Source organism: Tenebrio molitor, chromosome 6, assembly GCF_963966145.1.
Source record: "Tenebrio molitor chromosome 6, icTenMoli1.1, whole genome shotgun sequence".
In the NCBI taxonomy this organism is placed as follows: domain Eukaryota; kingdom Metazoa; phylum Arthropoda; class Insecta; order Coleoptera; family Tenebrionidae; genus Tenebrio; species Tenebrio molitor.
This window is the reverse complement of record NC_091051.1, coordinates 1,474,592-1,499,097: the sequence shown is the minus strand read 5'-3', so window position 1 is coordinate 1,499,097 and position 24,506 is coordinate 1,474,592. Positions and strand designations below refer to the sequence as shown.

General features: G+C 42.4%; 1 protein-coding gene and 1 long non-coding RNA gene across 13 annotated transcripts in view; one reads left to right on the top strand and one right to left on the bottom strand.

The window, feature by feature from the left end:
• LOC138132796 (uncharacterized) overlaps nucleotides 1-24,506 on the bottom strand; it is a 38,618-nt gene that overhangs the window by 2,492 nt on the left and 11,620 nt on the right. The gene's annotated exons all lie outside the window — the stretch shown is intronic.
• ASPP (Ankyrin-repeat, SH3-domain, and Proline-rich-region containing Protein) overlaps nucleotides 1-24,506 on the top strand; it is an 87,687-nt gene that overhangs the window by 58,516 nt on the left and 4,665 nt on the right. For 8 of the 10 annotated variants that reach the window (XM_069050425.1, XM_069050427.1, XM_069050424.1 and 5 more), the window contains one exon: nucleotides 22,925-23,198. In XM_069050425.1, coding sequence (XP_068906526.1) covers nucleotides 22,925-23,198 — 274 coding nt within the window. Of the gene's footprint in view, nucleotides 1-7,117; nucleotides 7,332-18,648; nucleotides 18,870-21,467; nucleotides 21,827-22,924; nucleotides 23,199-24,506 lie in introns of those variants that run through there. The other 2 variants (XM_069050428.1, XM_069050430.1) reach the window with 2 other exon arrangements.

Sequence of the window (24,506 nt, the reverse complement as noted above, 5' to 3'; positions counted from 1 at the left end):
CTCTTGGTACGTAATAGGTTTTGGAGGGCTCAAAACTAAAATTATTACAATCGCCACCTTATGGTCCCGAACTGACACCTTGCGATTTTTTTTGGTTTCCCAGAATTAAAAAAATAAGATAAATAAAAGATTCGTTTCATCAGAATGAAGAAGCTTTCGTTGAGAACTAAGTAATGATAAAAAAATTCTTTGTTATTGCACCGTAGATTACACCAGAGGATGTTGTAAGAACAATACATATAAAAAGAAAGATTCTTATGTAGTTGAATAACAGACACCGATATAGGTGTGAAACATTAGTGGACCTGCAGCAGATCTATGAGGTACCCAACAATTTGCGTGAACATCCACTTTACTTTGTAAATTGTTGCAAATCAACTTTCCAATGACGAAATCCCATGAAATTGATTGACCACCACAAGACGAGTGTGCCAGATTTGAGAAAACTTTAGAATTCGTCGCCCGCCGAGCCAGCTTGAGTTGGTTAGTTTTTTGTCCCAGAAGAAATGAAGACGACATTAACCTCGTGAAGAAGTTCGTCGCGAACAATTCTTCTTTTGCCTTTGACCGGTTTTCGTTTTTTTCTCATGTCACCTCTCTTCCGGTGCTTTTTTCGGCGCCGTTTTTTCTCCTTTTTCTCCCGAAACAATTTATTAGTGAAGTCGTTCAACCCACGTCGTCTATTTTTGGACGCGTTCGAAACCCGTTCGTGAATCCGGTCGTCGATTCTTTTTTCTTCTCTCCATCGACCGAAAAATTCGACACGTGACATATGGAAGTCCGAAAAAAAGACGACAATGTCGCGCTCACGCCCGTCGCGGGACGCGAAACGTCCAATTCCGAATTTAAATCGACCATTATGTGCATATCAGGGTTTTAAGCAAGGCGTAGCGCGATGTTTTATTAAAACACACCTTAATATGCCTCACGTGAATAGACGCTGAGTAATAACGTGTAATAATAAAACGGTCGCCTCCACCGCGAAATCCACGTGTAAAGGGGTTATCGAGCGGAACGTCGACGGCGGGAAATTGAAAGTGCCACCCCCAGGTGGTCATTTGGAGCGAGTCGTCTTTCGGAGTTAATTTTTCGCAAAGACAAAGGGCGACCAATTAAGTCGTTCCGAGGAAAGATTTGTCAACATTTTTCCAAGGGGGAAGCGGAAAAATCGCTCGGGGGTGGTCGCCGAGCGAATCGTCCTGTGCGCCGTGAGCTTTTCGTTCTTCGGATCGTCGAAATTATTTCAACAATTACTCCACGCACACCTCACCGACACTTCTCCTGATCAAATATTTATCTTTTGTCACCTTCGCCCCTCCCGCACGCACGCATCTCTCGAACACTAATTTATTCCCGCAATAAAAATGTAAAATGTTTATTGACGCCGTAAATTTCGGTTTTAACACTTTGCCCCGTTCCCTATGAGTAGTCCCGCCGCCGCCGACGAACGGATTCCCGATTATTAAGTAAACGGGCGCGACATTCCTCTTTTACCACTGTGGGGATGTAGAAAAATGATGGAAACTTGATTAGGAGGCGGCGGCGAAGTTTTTTGGACGCTCCCAGCGAATTGCGTGCGTAATTAAGTCGGCGGAAAAATGGCGAGTTTTCGGGGGGGCGGTTGGCTACGCGTCGCGATTGCGGCGGCGAGCTAATGAGCAGCCAATTAATCGCACGTTCGAGGGGCGGGTGGTGCACCGCGGTTAATTAGTGTCGTCGTGCGATCGGCGTTTTCTCCGTTGTTTTGAATAAACATTCCTCGGGGGCGCAAGAAATTCGAGCCCACCCACACCTAGCGAGCGTTGCCGACGAGAACTTCCATATTCAGCAGTGAATCTCCATTACAAATGCGTTACACAGCAACGGCTCTAATTTATACCGGGAGGCGGCAAAGCCAGCTTTTCCACACATGCACATCCCGAAAAATTGTGCTGCCGACGTTTTCGACGCATGATCGGTGAACTGCGTCGAAGAGAAAACCCACCGGCTGTTCTGGATGGCAAGAAGTTGATTGGGATGGTTTTTCGATTTTTCTGACGAGGTTTTTCCGCGAAATCGATTGTCGGGTGTTTCGCTGTGGCAAAAAATAGAGAGAGAAAAAAAAAACAAACTGTCAAGCGAGCAGGTCGAATAAATTATGGTCGGTAATTGTACTTTAAATTAGTTAACGTCTGTTGTGGATGTCGAGGAAATTCCCAAAAGGTCGAGTGACAGGGGAAGGGGATATCCAAATAAGAACCCAGCCATGTGTCAAAATGTTTGCTGCCAAGATCGACGACGGCTTTGAACCAAATTCTGTCTCGGTAATGTTAATGTTAAAATAAATTTACGCTTTACATTATTTATGACGAGAGCTTTCGGTGCGAGAGAAGATAAATCGTGATAATGACGATCTTTTGATGAGAAGAACTAACTAACTTGAATCAAGAGAAAATGTGATCGTGTAAGAACTGAATCTGTAGGGTAGACTGGAGTAAGTTGTAACATTATTCGGTAGTTCAAATTTCCACGGGGGTAATCAACGTCCTTGTCAATGTTTCGCGTCGCCACCCCTATATGATGGACGCCTGTGAAAGGGGCCATTCAGTTTTGTAAAGCAAAAGTAGGTATTTTTGACATCATTAATTCTGAAATATTTTTCTTTCTCTACAAAATATAAACGCTTGCTTTTTACATCACGAATGTTTAAGGTATTTATGTAACCTATTTTTGTCATCGCGTGTCGTAGGATTCTACAAAACGGTTGGGGGACATGTTTTCCTTAAGTTCATTTTGCAACGTTGCAACTGACTCCACTGTATTATTTTTGAGATGATACATTAGGATTTCGTGTTGTGCCTTAAATGTTCTTAATTGAAGGTTCGTTATGCCAAAACTACATACAGTGTGTCCAAAAAGTCTGGAAAAACCCCAATAAAATAGAAACGAATGATTCTCGAGAAAAACGCAACAACAGGTGAACTAGCGTTTTCAAAAAGCTTTTTGTTGACGGTATCTGTTTGCTGTTTTTGATGACCTTGATAGAGTTATGTCATCAGAGGTTTTTTCAATGGCAACGTCGCATGTTTACTACCGTTTTTAATAAATCTTTTGATTGTCTACCCGACGGTCAAAAAAAATTTTCAATTTACTGTCGCGAGCAATAAATTTTGGTCGTCAATGTCATTTCAAAATTTGGTTAGATTGTCACAAATTTAAAAAAATTCCCTGCCTGATTATGGTCATGTCAACAAAGTGCCAAAAAAATGACAATTAATGTCATACAACATGATGATAGGTTATGATATTTACGACTATTTTACAATGATACATTTTCGATTGCGTCAAAGAATGACCTTGACGACCAAAATTTATTGCTCGCGACTGTACGTACATAAGAAATTTCCTGAAAAAACCTAATTTTTTATAACAACTTTTTCAAGGTCATCGAAAAGATCAAAAAGAAAATATCAGCAGAAATCTTTTTTAAAACACTAATTGACCTGTCTTTAGATTTTTTTCTAAAATTATGCGTTACGTTTTCATTTGGGTGTTTCCAGACTTTTTGAACAGACTGTATATGTATGTAGTTATTTTCAACGACATCCGCGCTGTCAGTGACATTTTTAATATGTTGTTGCATATTGTACGAATACGACACGCACAAATTCATAACCGGTGTTCAGAGTATAAGCAACGTCTAGTTAAAAGTGTCAAATAAGAAATTGAGGTTAAACTGAAACAGCTAGTGATGCCAGCATACTGTCATATTGACAAGCGCGGATGTTGTTGAAAACAACTATGGTCGGAACTTTATAGATGTGGATTGGGGACTTGTCGTTAAGTTGGCACTACCAAGAAAAGTAACTAGACGCGCTTATAAGGTATTTGGAATTTATGACAGTTTTCTCACCGAAGTACAGTTAGTTCAATCATAAATTTTAAGCGACCTTGAGTTTGACAATCTACATCTAAAACGTTTTTACTATAGGTAGTTATATGTTTTATTATTACATATCTCTTTTTACAACTATGTAATCTCATTCACTGTAACATTTTTCCAAACTTTTTCAATCCTTCCATTTTGTGCCATTTTGTGAACAAATATTTTTTTAATTTCACCTCAAAGTTGGCGTCGAAGAGCCGATTGTGAACGCACCACTCATGTAAAAACGTAAGATCCGTCATCCGTAGTCGAAGAATCTGTCTATTTAGACTGAGCAAAATATGTCAAATTTTCGATCCTTTTTGAATTTGGAAATAAAACAACAAATATTTAAAAAAAAAGCTTTATTTTTCTGTCGTGTCAAGAGCACAATTTATTATTATGTCGATAATAAACGTCCGTATTTGAGCAGACTAGTAATTTTTAACAGTAGAACAAACAGATGGCACATGTATGCCTATCACAAACACACAATCGAACAGGTCTTTATGTCACATTACCGCCGCTCGCATTATCATCTTAAAGAAGAAAAAAAAATGTTCGTTGAACCAACCCCGATCTCCATCTGTTTGTAATTCATTCGACGTCGACTTAATGAGAGTCGCGACGGTCGATTTTGACTGTGGCCGGTAGCGCGCCTAGCCTTCCTCGCGTACCCACTCCGTCGTTTGACATTATTTACGTCGTCGACTGCACATGAATGCGCAATAAAGCACGACCACTCCCATGTATACTCAAGCAACAGGAGATTTTTATCGAGTCGTTCTCTTGAATGGACAGTTACTCCGCCCGCTTTTACGAATGTCAACACGCAAATCACCTCTTCATAATCGAAACCCATCTGACCTCGCCTCTGTTCGAACCGTTGGTCGCTTTTTATTTCGTCTTTCCCGAAAGTGGGACAAGGCCTCCCGGCCACGCAACACCGTCCCCCCCGGAATTTTCGACTGCAAACAAGCCGCCGCCGCCGCCGTCGCGTTAATAACTAACGCAGTTCGGAGTTCGCGGGGGCCGTTGTTAATTTTCGCGCCGTTTCAACTCCAGGACTTGTCGTCGGAATTATTGATGTCGCAATTAAAAACGTCACGAATTCGACGAGCGAATTCGCAAAGAAAAGGACTAGGAGATCCTGTTGATTAGTCCCCGACGCGAGGACCCTCCGAAAACCTGATTATCCCGGTGTACCTTTCCGGAATGGAATCGTTAAATACGCACGGAAACTTTTGATGGCCTTCCTAAAAGAGATTATTACAGTGGCCAGTCTCAAATTTATATAAAAAGGACCCGAGAGTTGGCCGATTCCTGAAAGGAACTCGCATTATGGACGGAGGCGAGTTCGGGTCTCGGTGATGGCAGGATGTTGTCCTAATTCGTTTGGGATTTGGCAAGCCTCCTCGCCCATCAGCAGATTTTAATCCGCACGATCATGCACTGAAAATTTCTGCAAATTAATGGCTGTCGTCGGGGCAGAATTAAATGAACTGTGCATCGAGGGCTTGTTCCGTACGTTGACAGTTTTAATTTGATTGCGGTAACTGCCGCTACCCTTAATTTATTTATTTCTATCGAGTAACGATAATTCATTTTTTGTACTCATAGCCTCAAAATCGGTATTTCCCGGTTGTCCTCGGAGTGCGGAAACAATGATTTCCCGCACGCCGTGGTTTTGACTTTCCATGCAGAAATTGCATTGTAAGGTTGGTATTTAATAACGTAGACAGACGGAATCAATTCATTTTAAACAAAATGGACGTTTCGTCACATTTGCATTTGTAAAATTAATTGTCATCAACACAAAAAATAAGCAATTCAAAAAGGGGAAGAATTTGTTCAACGTGTTGGCACCGATGCTTTAAATTTTAATTAATCAGCGCGGAAGGTGCTACCAACCCAATAGCAATGAACGACTTACATTTTTAATTTTGTTTTTAAATTTTTTTGAATTATTCGTTCAAAAAATATTGTACCTAACTTTTGCGGGAAGAAATTTCCCGCGTTTGCATAAAGTGCTCACGCGGGAAATTTCACTTTCCGCATAGGTACGTTAGGTAAATAACTATTTTGTTCTGGCATTATGAACGCGGTTTCCCACCCATCCGACAACTGACCGCCGCCGATGTTGCTTAACCTCACTCAACCTCCTACACATTAGAGTTTCCTAAAACATTACTACACTTTCTAAACTCCAGATATTACTAGTAAACTTCACAAATGTCCGTTCAACGCGTGGCTTATTTGAGAAAATTATCGCAGCAGTAGCGAACGTGGTGCTCAAGCTTTTTAGTCTTCGTATAAATAGAGTGTAGGTATGTCGTGGCCGCAAATTACTCTCCGTATTTCAGTATCTATTAGTTGGTCTGCCGTGTCCGTATGTGTGGTTATTCCCATTACCGCTAATTACCCATCTATGACTATATTTACGGGCAATAAACACCGAAACTAATTGAAGACGCGTTCCCATAACCTGCTTCGCTGGAGAGTGATCACACAAATTAATAGCTTATTACGTTCGCTTTGTTCTTGTCGTGTTTTTTCCGAAAAATAATTTTTATTTGCCAGTTCAACGATTTATCATTTTTTTTCCTGCTGCTGCACAACGCATCCATCCGACTCTCTAATTTGCCAATCCATCGATTTATTTATGCATCACCGACACGCATCCGAGCTTTTCCATCACCACGCCGTGCAACTTCTCGCTTTCGTGATGGAGTTTGAAAAGATGCGAAAAAAACCACTCGACCCGACCGGCGGCTCTTCCAACTTCCGACGGCCATCGACGAAGACTTGTTAATCTCGAGGAGTTGCCACCTATTAGGGCGGCATCTCGACCCAGCGAGCGAGCGAAAAAAAAATCTCCAAGAAAGTTGTTTTTGTTTCGGCCTTATTGCTCACAAAAGGAAGCGCCGTCTGTTAAATTGGATTTCCCGTTGAAACTTTTCAAAAAAGCTTTCATATTAGTAAAGCTCCGGTAATTAGACGCTCCCAGTGTTAACTAACCCAGTTCGCGGAGGGTGTGTGGATTTTTCTTGTTGGGTGCGGCGTCCTCGTATTAAAAGTTTGAGTGTTGTTTGACTCCAGCGTTCGCCCTAATTACTTCTTTCCGCGAGATGAAGAGGCTACCACGTGATCGTCGCCGTCTAAATATACCCACTAGACGAGTACTCCACCCGGTTTGCAGTCGGTTCGTCGCTTTCGACGAGCACCGCGAGAAAACTCTTCCGGTTTTTGATCGAGCGTGTTGCACCGTCGGACGATGGAAGCGGTCGAAAACTCGAAAGGGGAGCTTCGTCGGGAAGCTCTCCAGGTGGGGAAACGCGAAAACCCGACGGGGGACCCGGGGGACTTCGGAGTCTCCACCAGGGCCGCCACGCTACAGAGGACGCTCAGATGGGCCGGATTCAAATTAGTGAGTTTTTGGCGTTTTTTTCCGACAGCCGCCTCCAATTATAAACTTCCATCGAGTCATCGAGGTCCGCTAATTAGTTCCCATTGTTTTCGACAGGTTATTTGCATATTAATGAAAAACAAATCGTTTCGTCGGGATTGATTAAAACTTGGGGAATCTCGCGACCGGGAAAAAATACGACCAGACGCAACAAAACTCGCAGGCACAATGCCAAACGCTCCACCTAGATGTGTTTATTTTCAATGCGATTCCGTCGTGCCAGCGGCCCCGGTACGCACCAGATCTGACACCGCGATCCGCATAGTTCGTCATGATAGAAACGAAAAATAATTACACAAAACGTGCAAAAAAAAAGCATTTTTGTACTCACAGCCTTGGAAGTGACGCTTCCAACATCCAACGCTCAATCAGTAACGAGTTTTTCCCGATCGACTCGAATGTAAAAATTGCAAAAAACACTGGCCGTTTAAGGCATTAAAAAAAAATCGGTCTTGATAATAATAAAATTTAGTTCATAATATACAACTTCCCTGGATTTTACACTATTAAAAATTAGGGAAATATTTATAATCGTTGAAAATTATTCCTACAAATCCTACATAAAATACAATACAAATACAACAAAACTCACAAATTATTGCAAAAATTGAAATGTCAAGTGTTTCTAACAACCAAAGGTCACTGCCTACTTAGGTTTATGTTCCTTTATGTTTAATGTATTAAAACAAAAAATTTTAATTTAATTTAATGTTCGTACAAAAAATATTGTACGAGCCACTTGCGTGAAGACATCTTCCGCTCATTCGCGCATTAATTAAAGGTACTCGCTCCTTCGTCGCTCGTGCTTTAAAAAAACTGCGCTCATGCGGGAACATTGTCTTCCCGCACTTGGTTCGTAAATAACTATTTTATGAATCTGTCGAGCGTTACATTTGTTTACGTGAATGCATACATTTTTCTTGCGTCGGTACTCATCAGAATTTTTCGAAATGTAAATAAATCAAATTTATGTTGTGGACCCCTCGAACGCCGATAGGAACGGTTTTTAGGTTCCTTGGACCGATAACCGAAAGGCGCTCGTATTTCAGCGAAATCTCTCGGGCAAATTGCCAAAAAACCACCGTTCCAGGTCCACTTGGAATTAGCGTTTTTCTTCTTTTTCAATAAGCGCAAGGGTCAAACAAGCCTGGGGGTTGGGGGTGGGGAGCAGATGTCGTTATTAGGGAGGTGTGTGCGTCTGTTATGTGACCGAATCGATAATGGCCGTAATCTGTTTTCTTGAAGGATTTCTCGTATCCGTGTCGGCAGCGTTGACTGGGCTTATCTCCACCTGTGTTTGATGTTTCCCGGAATAATCCGGGAACGAGTTTAAAGGTCAGAATCCCGATCCGAGAGCCGGGGGGAATGCGGTCATTCTCAGAAAACAATACCGCCCTCCGGAAAAAATTAACTCTTCCGTCTTCGGAACGCCGCCCCCGGTCGGCATAAATTCACTTCCTAATTCCGACCGGTCGGGTGCCAGGTGCGAAGGAATTTCATTTAGAGAAAATTACTTCGTTATAAACGTAAATTATAAGTGACATCCGCGACATCATGGGCGAAATATTCATTTTTTTTTTCGTGGGGGTGGGATCGACTGGAGAAACCCGAGGCGAAAGCGAAGAGCTGCACGAGAACACTCCACGACAAAAGCGACTCTTTAGTCTTTTCACCCTGTCGAACACTTATTAGGTGGATTTCTCGGTGGAGGGGTCGCACACGAGCGCCTCCCGGTAATGATTTAATTTAAATAAACGAGACTCGCCGGTTTAACCGAATCCCGAAAAGAATAAACTCCATTACTCATCATAATCCTGGGCTTTAACCCCGGACCGAGGCCGAGGGATTTTCAGAGCCGGCAACGGTCGACAACTTCTTATTATGCCACCGTTTCGATTATTTAACGGCGGAGCCCGTCGAAGCTTTTGTTTTTACGGCTCGACCATCAACTTCAAATGAACAATGCACAATCGAATGAATAAATAATAACGGCCGGCGCCGATTCAATGGGACCGGTCAGAGCCGCTGATTGCTTTGTCGATTTAATTGGGCATTTTTCATGCGTCAAAACGTTTAATACACGAATAATTGACCGACGACCGGTCGGACGTGCAAAATTTTCGATCTCGGACACCGACAAAATCGAAAATCGACGATGGAAATGGTCAATTCTCAATGTTTTTTTTTTTTTTACAAGTGGGAAGTTTACACACACTAGCGCAGCAAAACATCGTTCGTACCGTTAATCGCAAGCGATAAAAAATGAGATACGGGAAAACAAAATTTTTGAAAACGCACGGGGTAACTGTCACATGTAAAATTTTGACGTTTACGTCAATTTTATTTAAACAAAATACATAATTGTCACTCGAGAACACGAACCACATGACGCCCTCCTATTTTCGACATGGGAAGATGGTGACCGGCTTCACCGTACAAAGCTTGTTTGTTGGAGTTTCGGTAAAAGCTCTCTTTATCACCGCTGTTAGCGTGATCGAAGCTACATCAATTTCATGTCGGCAATGAAAGATCGACACCGACATAATTGGTTGTTAGTGAAGTGTTCCATTTTATCACAGGAATGACAAAAAAAAATTTAAATAAAAAAAAATTGTGAAGCACGCTATCGATAATAATGTGCAAACAAGATACGAGCCCTAACAACTAAATGTTCGGACAAGCATTGTTTTATTAGTGAAGAAGGCAGAAAGTAAAAATTTGAAAGAAATAACTTTCTTTTTTTTAAGTATACCGTAGAGTTTAATGTGAAAAATAATATACCACAGTAGATACTGAACATCATTGAATATAATAAACATTACAATAACTAATAATCAAAATGAAACAATTAAAACAGAAAAACTTGGCAACTAAATGTTCGGACAAAATACTGTTTTACAAACTTAATATTCAGTTACGTCCCCTTTTGCTTTTATGACTGCCTGAATCCTGGCGGGCATAGTTTTTACTAGATCCCCACAAAATTCTGGGGTAAAACTGGTCCATATTTTTTCAATTTGATTTTTTAAATCCTGAATTCTCTGTGGGTGATTTCTCAAATAGCTTTTCATTTTGTGCCAAAGAGTTTCGATGACGTTTAGGTCCGGACTATTTGAAGGCCATGAAAGAACATTTATGTTATGTTCACCGAACCATTTTTCAGTTGTTTTCGCGGTGTGACATGCTGCCCCATCTTGTTGGAAAATAAAATCATCTTGAGGATACAAAAACTGAAGAGTCGGTAATAAACTATTTTGTAAAATTTCTTGGTATTTTACTCAATAAATTGATATTTCCCCAAACCTCTTGCAGACATGCATCCCCAAATCATCACACTTTTCGGAAACTTCACAGTTCTCTTTAGGCAGTCTTTATGAAACGCTTCATCTTTTGAACGAATGACTCTTTTTCTATAATCTCCCACAGAGACGTCGAATTTTGATTCATCACTAAAAACAACTTTACTCCAGTCTTCATCCGTCCATTTTACTTTTGATTGGGCCCAGAGTAGTCTGTTTTTCTTTTGTTTTTCCGTCAGTAGTGGCTTTTCCTTGGCCTAAATAAAAATAATTTTGTGCTCACAAAATGTTTGTGCTTACTTTTGTACCTTGTAAAAGCTTAGTCCAGACTTATGAATCCATTTTCGGCAACACTCTCGCGATAAATTAGTGCCAGACTCGTCATTCCATTGGGCAGTGATATCCCGCAAAGTATTTCTTCGATTTTTTTTACAAATCTTAATTAAATTTCTTTGAGAACGTTGGGTAACAATTCTCGGTCTTCCTGGACTTTTTCCTTTAACCTTCAGTTCTCCAGTTTCGGCATAATTTTTTATAATATCACCTACTGTAGACTTGGGCACGTCCAATATTTGCAATATTTCGAACAGTTTTTCCTTGGCAGTATTTTTTAATGATAATTTCACGTATTTTAACGTTTGTTGCAAATCCACGACCCATTACTGTTCAAAACTCTCAATTTTTTACTTAAATTAAATCAAAAATATTATAATTGTTAGGTACGCAAGGGGTACCAGTTACTTTAACTGTCAAAATAAGCAACTTTTTTCCAGAGCCTACTAAAAAAAATACAAATATGCATTTTGTCCGAACATTTAGTTGCCAACATTTACTTGTCAAATTTAAACATTTTGTTTTAAAATATGAGATGTATACGTAATACACAAGTAAAATTGTCTTTTTGTAACAGAAAAATATTATCTGTGGTTATTACTTTATCCTCTACAGCAATTCGTAATGCATTATTAAATTTCTACTATAACTACAGCAATAGTTTTTGTATCTTTAGTATATGTGTCCGAACATTTAGTTGTTAGGGCTCGTATGTAACAACGTTAGTTGCTTCGGAAATCGATAGTGATCGAAACTGACAGCGAATTATTTATTTGTGACCCGACTTCGGGGGCCGATCGGCAATTTTTAATTAATGGGCGCCGAAATTTTCAATCGGGCCGAACACAAAAGTTTCACATCAAAATAAAATTCCTGAAGCGGCATAATGAGCGCTTTTAATGAAGAAAATATGTCGCTTTAAATCCGCCCGGATTCATTTATCTCATTCCCGAGCTTTGCTCCCCATTCAAAATAACCATCGTGGAGATAAACGAAATCAATTAAAATGGTATTATAAAATATTATATATTTTTTTATATTTAATTACGCATTCCCTTGGGGTTTTTAATATGTTTTGTGGGGAAAAATCTCCAGCAAGTTCGTTATTGGCCAAGTTCTCCCACTTGTCTTGTTTTCGAGTTGGCACTCGTGTTTCGTTTGGATTTAATAACCCGGCGAAGCGGGTCGAAAAATTCGATTAATTTTTTCCAGGTGTTCTAATCCGGTCAGACCTTTGACGCGGGCGCCCCTCTTTTGATTGATTAAAGAGGAAAACCGAATTTCTCATTGTTCGGTGCGAGTTGAATTTTCCATTACGACTCGATCAATTTTTCCATTGCGAAAGTTTTCCTGCGAGGGAAAAAAGGTATCACCGTCAATCACGCCGAACCCGGTAATAAAACGGAATTGTCTGATAATTGAGCGAGGAAGCCCTAGTATATTTTCAATTTATTCTCGGTCGTGAGGGAAACTGATCTCGGGCGTGTTCCTGTTGTGTTTATGCATAATTCACCGCGGCCTTAATAAATTAGGCAATTTTAGCGGAACGCGTTGCATTATGAGGGTGATAAGTTAATTACGCCCGGGCCAAACACGCAACCCCATCAATTATTCGACGGAAAATGAGCAAAATGAAAATTCGTCTGAGACAACGGCGATCGCTTTCATCGGCTCCGGATCGGTGCTGCGTTGATCAAATTGCCACTTTTAAGAACTTCCGACGGAGGAGATTACCTTGTCCTTTGAAACTCGATATTTTCGAGACAGGGATAACCGTCGTCGGCCAGAAAAAAATAACGCCTCCGAATTAAATAACAATCCGGAGACGTCGAGAAATAATCGTCCGGAGTCCGGAGCCCGACAGAAATTCTTCCGACGTAAAAATACAAGGGCATTAACTCGTTAAAGTTAATTATACAACGGATCCGATCCTCTTGTAGATTATGATAAAGTGCTGGAAAAAAACGTTCTCGACCTGAAGCTCGGCCGAGAGTCCTTCGGTGCAGACATTCCGCGCCACGAAAAAACCAGCTCTTGTCAAACTCGGAATTGCAAATCGCCCCCGGAGCCGCACACCTCGCGGAGCGCCGGATTTGTCCGAGTTGTCGCTCGTAAATCGAGCGAATTCCGCCGGATTAACTTTATTTAATATTTGTCGCATCAGAAAACGATTTGTTCCCCCGGCAAAAAGCGAATTTCAGCCACTTAGACGGTTGATGTCGAGGCGCCACCGGGGGAGCCGACAGGTCTTTAGGGCCTCCGGCGTCTCGAGGGGAAGCTCGCAGGACCACACGTGGGGAGTCGTCTTGAGTGCAAGTAAATCAAGAGGGGACGCAGATGTCGACTTCCAGGAGGTGCGGACGTTTCTGGAGTTGATGGTCGTTCCACGATCGAAAGTCGACGGAGTCGCGGACCCGGAAAAACCGCGACTCCACCGCTTTATTTCTTTTATTGCGTCTCGGTCGAGCTTTCGACCGGGCTTTTGTGCACTCTTCATGCAAATTTGCGCGAGGGAAACCGCACAGTGGCCGCGTCGATGGGATAGTTCCAATCGGAATCGGAATCGACCGGCAGATGGCCGACGCTCTCTCAAAACAATAAAAATAAACCGGCTCTCGCGAATGTGAGAAATAAACTGTGCTGTAAATAAATTAAAAATGGAAAAATGTCGGGAGTCGAGTCGAAGCAATTTTTAACGTTGCCGTTTTACAAGGAACGTATCGACGTGTTTGCATGTATTGTTACAAGAGAAAAACAACAGAGAGAAGAACGACGACTCAAATTAGATTTTGAAATGTTACGCAAATATGCCAAGAGATTTCGTAGTGGAAATACGAGGAATTCATAGCGTTTAAACAAACTTTAAATTATTAAACGAGGGAAATAATATACCGGGTGGGGCATCTGCGCGCAGGCGAGAAATCGCGACTAATTATTGATACGGTATATTTTAGAATTTTTTAATTTTTTTTTTGTTAATAAATAAGGCCGTAAGAGTTTTGTTAGTTTTCTGATATTGGGGTCTATTCTGTATTTTTTTAACAGCCTGTTGAAATTTAACAACCTGTTAAAGTATTAAATACGTTTCTCTGATTGGTCATTGTCATGGTTACGAATTTTTTGAGGCTGTTAAAATTAACATATAAATTACACAATAGACTCCAATTAACTGTTAATTTACCTATTAAAAAAATATATTTTTTTTAAATTTACCTATAAAGTTTTTACACTAAATGAATTTGTACCTGCTAGCGAATCAAACCCTGGTGTCACAATAACAAATTTTGACTAAATAATTCGCTTTTTTATTTAAACGCAAACCAGACGCGTGATTTATGGCAAAATGATATAATTTGCCAACAAAAGGATCATTCACTAGTAGCCGACCGTTTTGAAGCCCCTTATTTGCAGCTTTTCCATAAAATTCAAAATCTAACTGGTGTTTTTTCCTGCTAATTTCGTAAATAATTATAGGAAGTGAATCTGGGTAGGTCAGTATAAAAATCAGAATTTGAGTTTTTGGTTGAAATTTACTTTTTTTAGGTTTATAAGTGAAAAATTATCAAAAAATTATGAAATGTAAGAACACTTTCACTTGTTTCTTGCGGCTAATTGCTGCGCCCGTTGCTGTAACTTCTAATGATAAGGGTGAAAGAGAAAAAAGAGAATCATATGGTAGATATTAAATGAAAACAATTTTAATAATAAATATTTTAAACTGACCCTAATGAATCGCCCATACCCAAATGATGACAAAATGGTGACAAAATTAGTGTATTAATCCGTAAAAATTCTCATGAAGTAATTAGAGTAATCAGTAATCACTGACCATTCTAAGAACTGTTCAAAGTGGCCGCCGTTATTGTCAATACAATAATGAAGGCGCCGACGAAATAATTCTTTCACTCTTTCCGACATGCCTCTGTTATTGCGAATTGTTGTGGCAGCATTTTCCACCCGTTTTCTTAAAACTTCAATTGTGTCAACTGGGATCGAATATACTAATACCAAGTCCTTCATGTACCCCCACAAGAAGTAGCACGGAAATTCTCTAGACTCGAGGAGCACTCCCGACGCTTCACCATTCGCTAATACAATATCATTTTCACAAAATTTTAGCTTAAATCACAGAATCAACACGTAAACACCTGCCTTGTGGAGTCGGACTGAACTAACTAAAAACTACACCTTGGCCGCAGAGCGGAAAAACTGTATTCTAAAAACACAATGTTTTGCGTTGATTTTACAAAAAGTATTATTTCACGGTCACTGTCATTAGGTCAAATAACTAGAAAATGCGAGTAAATAGACAGCTCGTTAATTTATGGGGGGAAAAATACTGAAATGAAAATTATATTTGAAGAAATCCTGAAGATCGTGGTGGAGTAGAAACCATTCGCTAAACGTTGAAACATTTGCATTCAAAATATTGACAAGAATTTTTATCTGCGAATTATTTTTCCCCCTTAAAAGATCACTATTTTCTGGCCCTTAAAATAAAGATTTCACGCAGAGCCAACCGCATAACCAACCATTGTAACGCGATATGAGCGGACTCGCCCATTGTGAACACTTAAACTTCAACCAAACCACCACCAAAGAAGTTTAGCTGAACAGATTTTGAGCCAATGTGGTGCAGAAACTTCCAGATGTGACCGACGGGGAGGGAGTTTCGTTTTATCAAGACAAAACGAAATTCACGTTGCGAGAGACAGACGATACAAAAGTTTGAATTGGACCTGGTCGTCCATATTCCCCAGATTTGGACCCGACAGATTATAAACATCTACCTGTAAATTTACTTGAAAAGAATTCCACAGGTATTAGATCTTAGATCCTTGCTTCAAGGACAAACGTTTTTAGACAGCACACCGAAAATTTTAAATTACAGTGGAAAAATCGTTGGGAAAAACAATTGAAGGAAAAACACAACTGAGACTTTTTTTTTGTTGTTTTATTTTTCTAACTGAAATTTATTATAAACTAGGCAAAAATGAATAGGGAATTTATGCATTTTTGAATTTTTTATAAATGCAGTTTAAAATTTGTAATGAAATGTGTTAGAAATATAAATATATACACATTAAATGTAATGTTTCAAGTACCTGTAACATTTTAAATTTATCTAGTGTTTAAGAATACGTGGGAGGATTGGGGCAATTATTTTGCTTTCCAAGAAAAATTGTGGAATTCCCTATTCATTTTAGCCTAGTTTACATACAGGGTTATTATAAATGATTGTAGTCGAAGCAGGCCATGCCCATGTTATGAAATTTTTGCCGCTTTCGTGTGAACTGTCAATTTTTGTCGCTGTCACTGTCGTTTTTAGGCGAAAAGTGCGGTGATAAGGGTTTTATTTTTTTTTTAATTAACGATTGAATCCAAAAATATTGAGTTGTTTTGCACCCAATTTAACCCTTGTATGTGAAGGGTGTGTTCTCACTTATTCACATCATTTTGATGTTTTTTATATTGAGCGGCAACTCTAAATTTTACATTCAGTTTTTACGCCTAGTTGGACTACAAACATTTATAATAACCCTGTATGTACTTACATACTCATAATGACTCGTAATTTTTTTTTGCGTTAGCAGTTGTGTTAGAGTCATCGGGTTTGAAGGTGTTTTTTTTAACAATTTATCTAAAAATATCCGTTCCCAATAGACTTATCGCCCCGGATGAATCATAGTCGGTGAGTCATTTAATAAATTTCCGTTATCACCGGGAATCTATTTGTCTTATCGACTCCACATCCCGCTAGTTATTAAAATAAACACAACTCGGCTCGTGTAATATCCCGCCCGTTGAAAATACAATTCCCCCGGGCCGGTACCAAAACCGTTGGGTTTTTTTCGTATTTTGGGTACATTTGGCCCTCTCGCCCCGCACATCGATCGGTATAAGTGCGGCTTTCGAATTATAAAACACGACGAGTCCCTATGTCGGGTGGTTTCAGGTGTCCTTTGCTCGTGCCTTCGGCGTAGTCGAACAAACAGCTCGGCTCAAACCTCAAACGTTTGTTAACGACCTAATTATGACGCTCGAATTGATCTATTTATTTTGAAACCGAACACGACTTCCACACGAGACGACTCCCCTCACGCCCCTCACCCCTAATCCGGTCCGCATTTCTCGAGTAAATAAAAATGGCACTGTTGCATGCAACCTGTAAAAATGCTAAGGGTGAAACCGTTCGCATGCATAATAAATCAGTTCGGTTAAAAATGGAAAGAGCACGACCGCATAAATCTTGCTCTAATTTTTTACCGACACGTGGTGGAGGATTTGTTTGGGTCTTGTTGCGCACCGAAAAAAACCAACCGGGTGGTTGTTCGACGTTAATTACGTGAACGTGAGGAGTGCTTTTAAAGAGATATGGGATTTCCGTAAATAATTCAGATAGGATGATGACGTCCCCGTCCGGTGGATGTGCGTGAAAATTTAAGGGATGCGAATGTACGTATGTTTTTCTTTTCTACCTACTTCCTGGCGACTTCTTTATCGGAACTTCCAAGAAGCGACGGATAAAAGCGCACATTTAGATTCCGAACGCATTCCTAAAAACTATACAATGCACAGACGGCCAGACGATAAAGTCCATTGTTCCCGAGGAGTCGACACAATTCATTTTACGGAACATGCCGACGAGGAAACGTCGCTCGCCACTTTTTCGCCGCGTCCTAGGGGCAGTATTAATATCCTGTCGACTCCTCCAAGTGTCGAATTGTTAAAACACGAGGAAGCGCACGGGACCTCCCCTTCGAAACGCCACCACCGCCCGCGACAAGTCGTCCTTTTAATGCATGCGAAATTAATTTCTTCCGCAAGTAAAAGGATCGATGGAACGGGAAATGTCCACTCCAAATTCAAAAGTTCCAAAGGACCGTAGTTTTGTAGCAAAGATTTCTACAATGTTTCCTGTTTTTTCCTCTTCTATTTCTGCCAGGATGCGGCGCTTGTTTTACTACTTTTTTTTTTCGTCCTTGGTCCTGTCTACTCTTGCGATTTATTGCTCCCCCATTCCGAACGTTTCTATCACAGTACTTAAGTCATTTTAACTATCTTCTTCCCACTTTGCTCAGTATAATCGGCCATGCCTAGATAACATTTTTATCTTTTGTTTTACTGCTCTTCTTTTTAAGTTCAAGTTCACTAAAAATCATGCCTGTTTTGATTTTTTTTTCTTATTCCAGTCCTCGAGATTTCAGGCGCCGCACGGGACCTCCGTCTCCGTGCATATTTTAAAAAGCGTGGGAAAGGGAGGGCGCCTTTGTCGCACACCTTTTGTGCGCGGCGAGGGTGTTGCGTGCCGCATTTTACACCGCGTTTTGAACTCGCTCGCTCAAATGGAAATTTTAATCGGTTAAAAGCCACAACGAAAACCGATTAAGAATGTTTCAGCAAAAATCGCGCGTCTCGTCTGCGGGGTCCAGGTGCATTCCTTCGCGCTTCGACGGAGCGATCGGATTAAGACGCACCCCTCCCGCGTGCACAAAAAAAGAACAAAACAGGAACGCGATTAAATATCGTCATACAACTCTATCGAGTCGTACCCCCTGAAGAGGGGTAAGACCCGTCGGGGGACTGTTCCCTCCGCTTTCGGAAATCTGTCCGATTTCAGCCCTCATCTTCAGGGGACATGCGCGCCCCGCCGCTAAGTGAAATCCGTCGTTGCGTTGTTGCAAGAGCCAAGATATTTCGTTGCGTTGTGGTGGTCGGTTAGTGTGTCGGCGGAACTCGCGAGGGTTGTTCGAGCGTCCGGTGCGAACCCTCCACTACCACCGTACGCGTCGCCTGTGGGGGTAAAAAAATCGTTCGTTTGGGGTAGCCGATCGATCACGCCGTGATATGCCCGTGCCGACTGTTGGTATGAATTTTTCTGTCTGTCGTATTTTTTGCCGATCGAAAAATTATGGATGGGACGAGCTGCTGCAGTCGGATCCCACGAAAAAAAAAACAAAAAAAATACACGCCGGGGTCGTGTGCGTTTCATCGGAATTATTTGGGCCCCGCGGGACTTCCGTTCCATTTCTAAGCATTACCTGTGTCTATATACATAAATCTTCCCGCTTAAATCGTACGTCTGCCGGCAAAAATAAGACTTATTTGGATTTCTTCTTTTATTCACGGCATGGGGGCGAGCAAAATCAGATTGGTGGAGCGAGCGCGCTCCCGTCTCGTAAAATATTTACTTGCCATTACTGATGTTTTATTATGCTGTTTACGGAGCAATAAGCTAATTAATTTATTGTATATCTGGACGGGCTCCTCTTTTCCTTCGCTTTTCCATCGCCCGTCGCCGCCGACGATTTTTCCTGATCAATGTCACCCTCTCTGCCCACATTTCGATTCCTCCACGCAAAAAAAAAACTACCCCCTCGACTGATTCATTCCGTGTCGGTCTTTAGATCGTATCTCGTCCCGTATTGGCATTATTAAGGTATTTCGGTGCGGCACGCGAGACCCCGAGGATTTACATATTCGTTCCGCCCCCTGGTCAGGGTCGGGACGCAATTTTATAAGCGATCGCCTCGACGACACTTTTTGCATTTTCTTGCTCTAATTTCCAAGTTTTTTCCCATTACACAGATTGGATACTGCTAAACTGATCTGCGCCCGGTCAATCGCCGAGTGTTGTTCGATCGATCTCGCTTTGTTAAATACCGCTGGAAAAACCGAAAATTTTCCTTTCGACCCGAGTAATTTATCGATTTTGAATGCCGTCAACGTTCCGATGCTGCCGCATTCGGTTCTATTCTTTCCGGTCTTGTCTTCCATCAGGAAACTAGTTCCGCGGTGGTCCCGATTTTAATCGAACGGAAAACGTAACTAAACCGACGTCCAAATTATTCCTGGTCGACGAATCTCCCAAGTTGTCTCGTTAAAAATGAAGCTTTTCGACCGGAAAAACTGGAAACATCCCCCGCATACATTTTCGTGCCATCCAGAAATCGTAAATTATTACCCGAGTCGTTCGTTAATATTTGCCGCAAGTCATTTTTTCCCTTTTAGATCATGAAACGTGAGCCAGCAGGGTTGAATTTCATCTGTTTGTAACTCCGAGTGTAAAAGCACACCGGAATGTATCCATCCGTTCGAAAGTTACAAAATCTCCTCCCCCCGAAAGGTATGTCACCCTGATTGCACCATCGGTCGTGTACGCGACCCCCCTTATTCGTAAAGAGCGGTCCGAAATGGCACTCTAATCGTGGTGGATTTTAAATTTGGACGTCAGGAAACCACTTTTTGACATTTAATTTGAACAATGCCGGCTCGGCATTATAAAAATTTTAATGTAGCGAAGCTCCAGTCGGGGTTGCGGTTTTGTGTGCACTTTTCCACCGGAAGAGTCGATACTTCCGGCTGATTAATGAACCGAACGGGACTAATAACCTTTCCGTCGCCTCTTTGGCCACCATTAATTATGCAACAACTTCCCCATGATATATTCGCATCGAGTCATTTATTATTGTGGATTTTTCCGGGCCCCGAACTTCTTCGGTGACGAAAATCCATCGAAAGCGTTCAGGTGAACCCCCTCGAATTATGATTTTAGGACGGCGTAATTTATAGTTCCCCGGGAGGGTGAATGGTGACCCTTTTCGGCCCAACCCCGGGCCCGTTACGTATGTAAATTGAATCGCGATAAATTTCTCAACTTAATTACGCGATTCCCGCTCGCCAGTTCGTCGAAATCCGTTCGGTTTTTGGTCGGGGGTGGCTTTCCTAGTCAAATTTAAAAATTCAGGACCCCCGGGGGAAAACGAGCCGAACCACCTGTGAGTCTCCCACGAACTTTACCGAAAATAAGTTGTATTCCCGCGTCACGCAACACCTGATGTTCATTTTCGTGGAGGACAAAGTTGCGTGTAATAACCCCATCGGTCCTTAAATCCTCCAGATTTAGTTTCGGAGCCGGTCCCGTCTCTCCGGAACACGACAAACTCTTCCGCTTCAACGATCGATCCGTATTTTTGTCGTAATTACTGGTTGCATAATCGGCGGGCGTCCGACGCCTCACGGAAAACAAACGCGGATTCCGGAGCGGCGAAAGGTAAAATCGCTTCGCGCCGTCTAAATCCGGTCTGATGTTCCGCCGCCCGAATTAAAACAAACGCTAATTCGATTTGCATTCGGTGGGAGGGAGTCCCCCGTTTGCGAGTTGTTTATTTAAAACTCCCCCCGTCTGTTCCAATTTGATGATGGCGGGCGCTGCAGCCGTCTTTGTGTGTTTAAAGACGCGCTCCGGTGGTGCCCGTCAGGCACGGGTTGCCAAGATGGCGGTCGTTTTTTCTTCGGCCGATCGCCGGTTTTCTCTGAAAATATCGGCACGTTTTACATTGCAAATGGGATGATGTATCCGTCCTTTGTGACGGCGTTCGCGTTCGATTTTTCGTGGGGGGCGGCGCGCAGCGACTGCAGCAGTCCGAACGTCCGACGGATACAACAAAACAAAATCCAACAGGTGTTCCTCGGGCCTTTATCGGTGGCCGCCCATAAATCCGGACCCTTGATGAGGCCGCTGGCCGATAAAAAATGCTAGCCTGCGTCTGCCAGCCGGCCGATCCGGGGATATTCCGGCGGTCTCCGGTGCCGTTGGGCGCCCCTCCGCTCAAGATAACCGGAGCCGTCCCCCGACCTGGAAGGACGGTCAGACTGACGTCGGTGATCACGGACCCGCCCGCACCAGCCGAAGAAACGAGGACCAGACACAGTAAAAGCAAATGCAGAAAGATCAGCAACGATAAGGATAAATGCGGCGAGAACGGCGATCGCGATAAGGATGGCAAGAGGAAGCCGCCGCCGCCGGGTGATTTCGAAAAGGTATCACTGCCCCCGTTTTGTTGTTTGATTGCGTTGCGGTGCGCTTAATTGCTCGAACGGAAATAATGAAGCCGCATCGTCGTTTCGTTCGATTCCGGGGTCTCGGACCGGAGCCGAGCTCCGGACCTGTCCCGACCGCGGAGGGCCGCGCGACAGCTCCGTAGTCGAAGGCGACGAAAAGCTCGATTCCGATATCGCAGAAAATTAAATTGCTTGTAAGGCGTTTTTCCTCCGAGCAATAAAGATCGTTCCAAATAATAAAATTTCATTACTTTCCCCTTTGCGCTGTCAGTATGCATCAAATTCCGGGTCCCGGAATTTTAAAACGCCCGGATCGGAACCCCGCAAAAAATCACGACGACTCCGCCGCTCGCGTCATCACGCGTCTAAACAACCCCAATAAAGACCACCGGAACATCGACCCGTCCGGGAGAACAGCCCGAATTGAAAAAAAGTTTTTTGCATGCGAGGGAAGGAATTTTCCTTTTTACGGGGGCGGACGGCGTAATCCCCCGATAAGGCGTCGTAATTTCCTGGCGATGATAATAAAAAGAAATAATAAAATCGTCCTTTGAGGGAAAAACGCGGCCAATTCTTCCGATACGGGGATAACAGGATTTCGAAGGAGAGACGGCGGTAATGCAATTTATGAATTGCCCGAAAAAATAAGGCCTCCGGAGCGGAAAATTCCCCTCCTTGTCGTTATCGGTGCCGCCACTTGTCGCTCACGTCCTAGGTACGAGAAATTTTTTCTTTATTGTTTGTCGTCGGGCAAAAAATGGGACCCGAAATGAAACGTACATTCCGAAGCGAAGGACAAGGGGTGGAAAAAGGGCGAAAAGTGCAATGGACGGTGTCCTCGGGGAAGCTAAAAAAATTGCTTAGATAAGCAACTGCAAAATTGAATTTCTTCTGCGTGGCCATCTAAATCGATGAGCGAGAGTGCAGCGATCGAATCCTGCTGAAATTCCTGCAGGAAATGTGACAACCTGGAACGCAAAAAAAACTTGGGAACCTTGGAAATTTTTCCGCCGACCCCTTCTCGTTTTTTTTCCTTCGTGTCTTTTATCGATTTATGATTGTTTTTTCGTTTTTCAGTTACCGGACGGTGTGCAGTTGACATTAAGCGAACTGCGCGAGATGGCCTGCAGACAACAGGCCCAGATCGACTCGCAGCACCAGCTGCTGGCCGCTAAAGAACAAAGATTGAGGTACCTGAAGGAGCAAGAGGCGCGCCAGCAGAGGGTGCAGGCGGAGAGCGAGCGCCTCAGGAGGTTGAGGGACCGCGTCGACGCCCAAGAGCTCAAACTGAGGAAGCTGAGGGCGCTCAGAGGACAAGTGGACCACCAAAAACAAAACAACATTTCTCTCAGTGAGTCGATTTTTGTGTCGTTTTTCATTGAATTTTTTTTTCCCAGCCTGTTATTGTTATGATCGATCTCGGTTTTATTCTCTCGCCGAAAAGGAAAGCGGATTATGCCGAACGATTCATCAGTATTATTGGACACGCCATTAATCATTCGGTTCGTGTGTTGAAATAAATGGCGAAACAATAGTGATTTGTGATCGCGTACGGAGGAATAACGCGAATTTATGGAGTGACAGCTTAAAGGTTCATATTTAAATGGCGCTTTGCCATCCGGACGTTTTTCGTGAGCGACGCTCCAGATTTAAATTCTCCAAATTTGACGTTTTACAAGACAAATTCGGAAATTCGGAGCGCCTCGGGAAGAGCTCGACAGCGAACTTCCTCCAGAGCAAAGCCGCATTCGGAGAAGAGGAAAGGATTTTAAAAAATGATGTTCCCCGGGTAAATAATAATAAATATTGTTGTTGCGTGCACTACCATATTGGCAATCTGTGGACTCCGAACGAAGCCTGATGGAACCGTGTTTGCTGCGCAAACACATCTGATTAATGTTTACTGTAAAATAAATAATAAAGTAACGAACAAAACGCGAATTTCGACATTTACGCCGGCTTTAATCACCGCCTCAACGGGATGAATAAATGAGGACGTTGCATCGGGAAATCCGACCCCAGAGAAAGGACACAACGGAAGAAACATCAAAATGACACGGGGGCGGCGTAATAAAATATTGTCGGTGTAAGCCGGCGCTCCCACCACCAAAAGTAATTAATTATTGTCCGATCTCTCGTCCGGAGTTCGCGTTCATCATCGAATTAAATTCAACAAGCTCTTCATTTAATTAAATTTGGGATTTATCAGTAATCTTATAGTACAGTGAATGTTCGATTGTTCGCACGGTATCAATTATTCATCGAAGTTAATTTCTTCATTAAAACGGGCCAACTTTCGAGGAGCCCACGGAGAAACTCGGAAAATTTTCAATTAGACGAGCGTTCGATAAAATTACACACGACGACCAAGATCGGATCCTTCTTCGCATCTCGACAAAAACGGATTATGCTCGTGACAGGATAATTGCGGGCGGCTCCTCTCGATCGCCGTCGAATCTAATTATATTAGCGGTTTTTTCTGCGTCCGAAAGGGGACGAAGTGCAACAGGAATTTTTCAAAAATGTGCCGGGTGCACCCTTCCGGAGTTAATCGAGAGAAGGGTCAGGATATTGTCGCGGACAACGTCCGACCTCACGCCGGTAATTACCGCCCTCCGCTGGGAACCGTACTTCGTCCTTGGAAGGAATTAATTCCGAG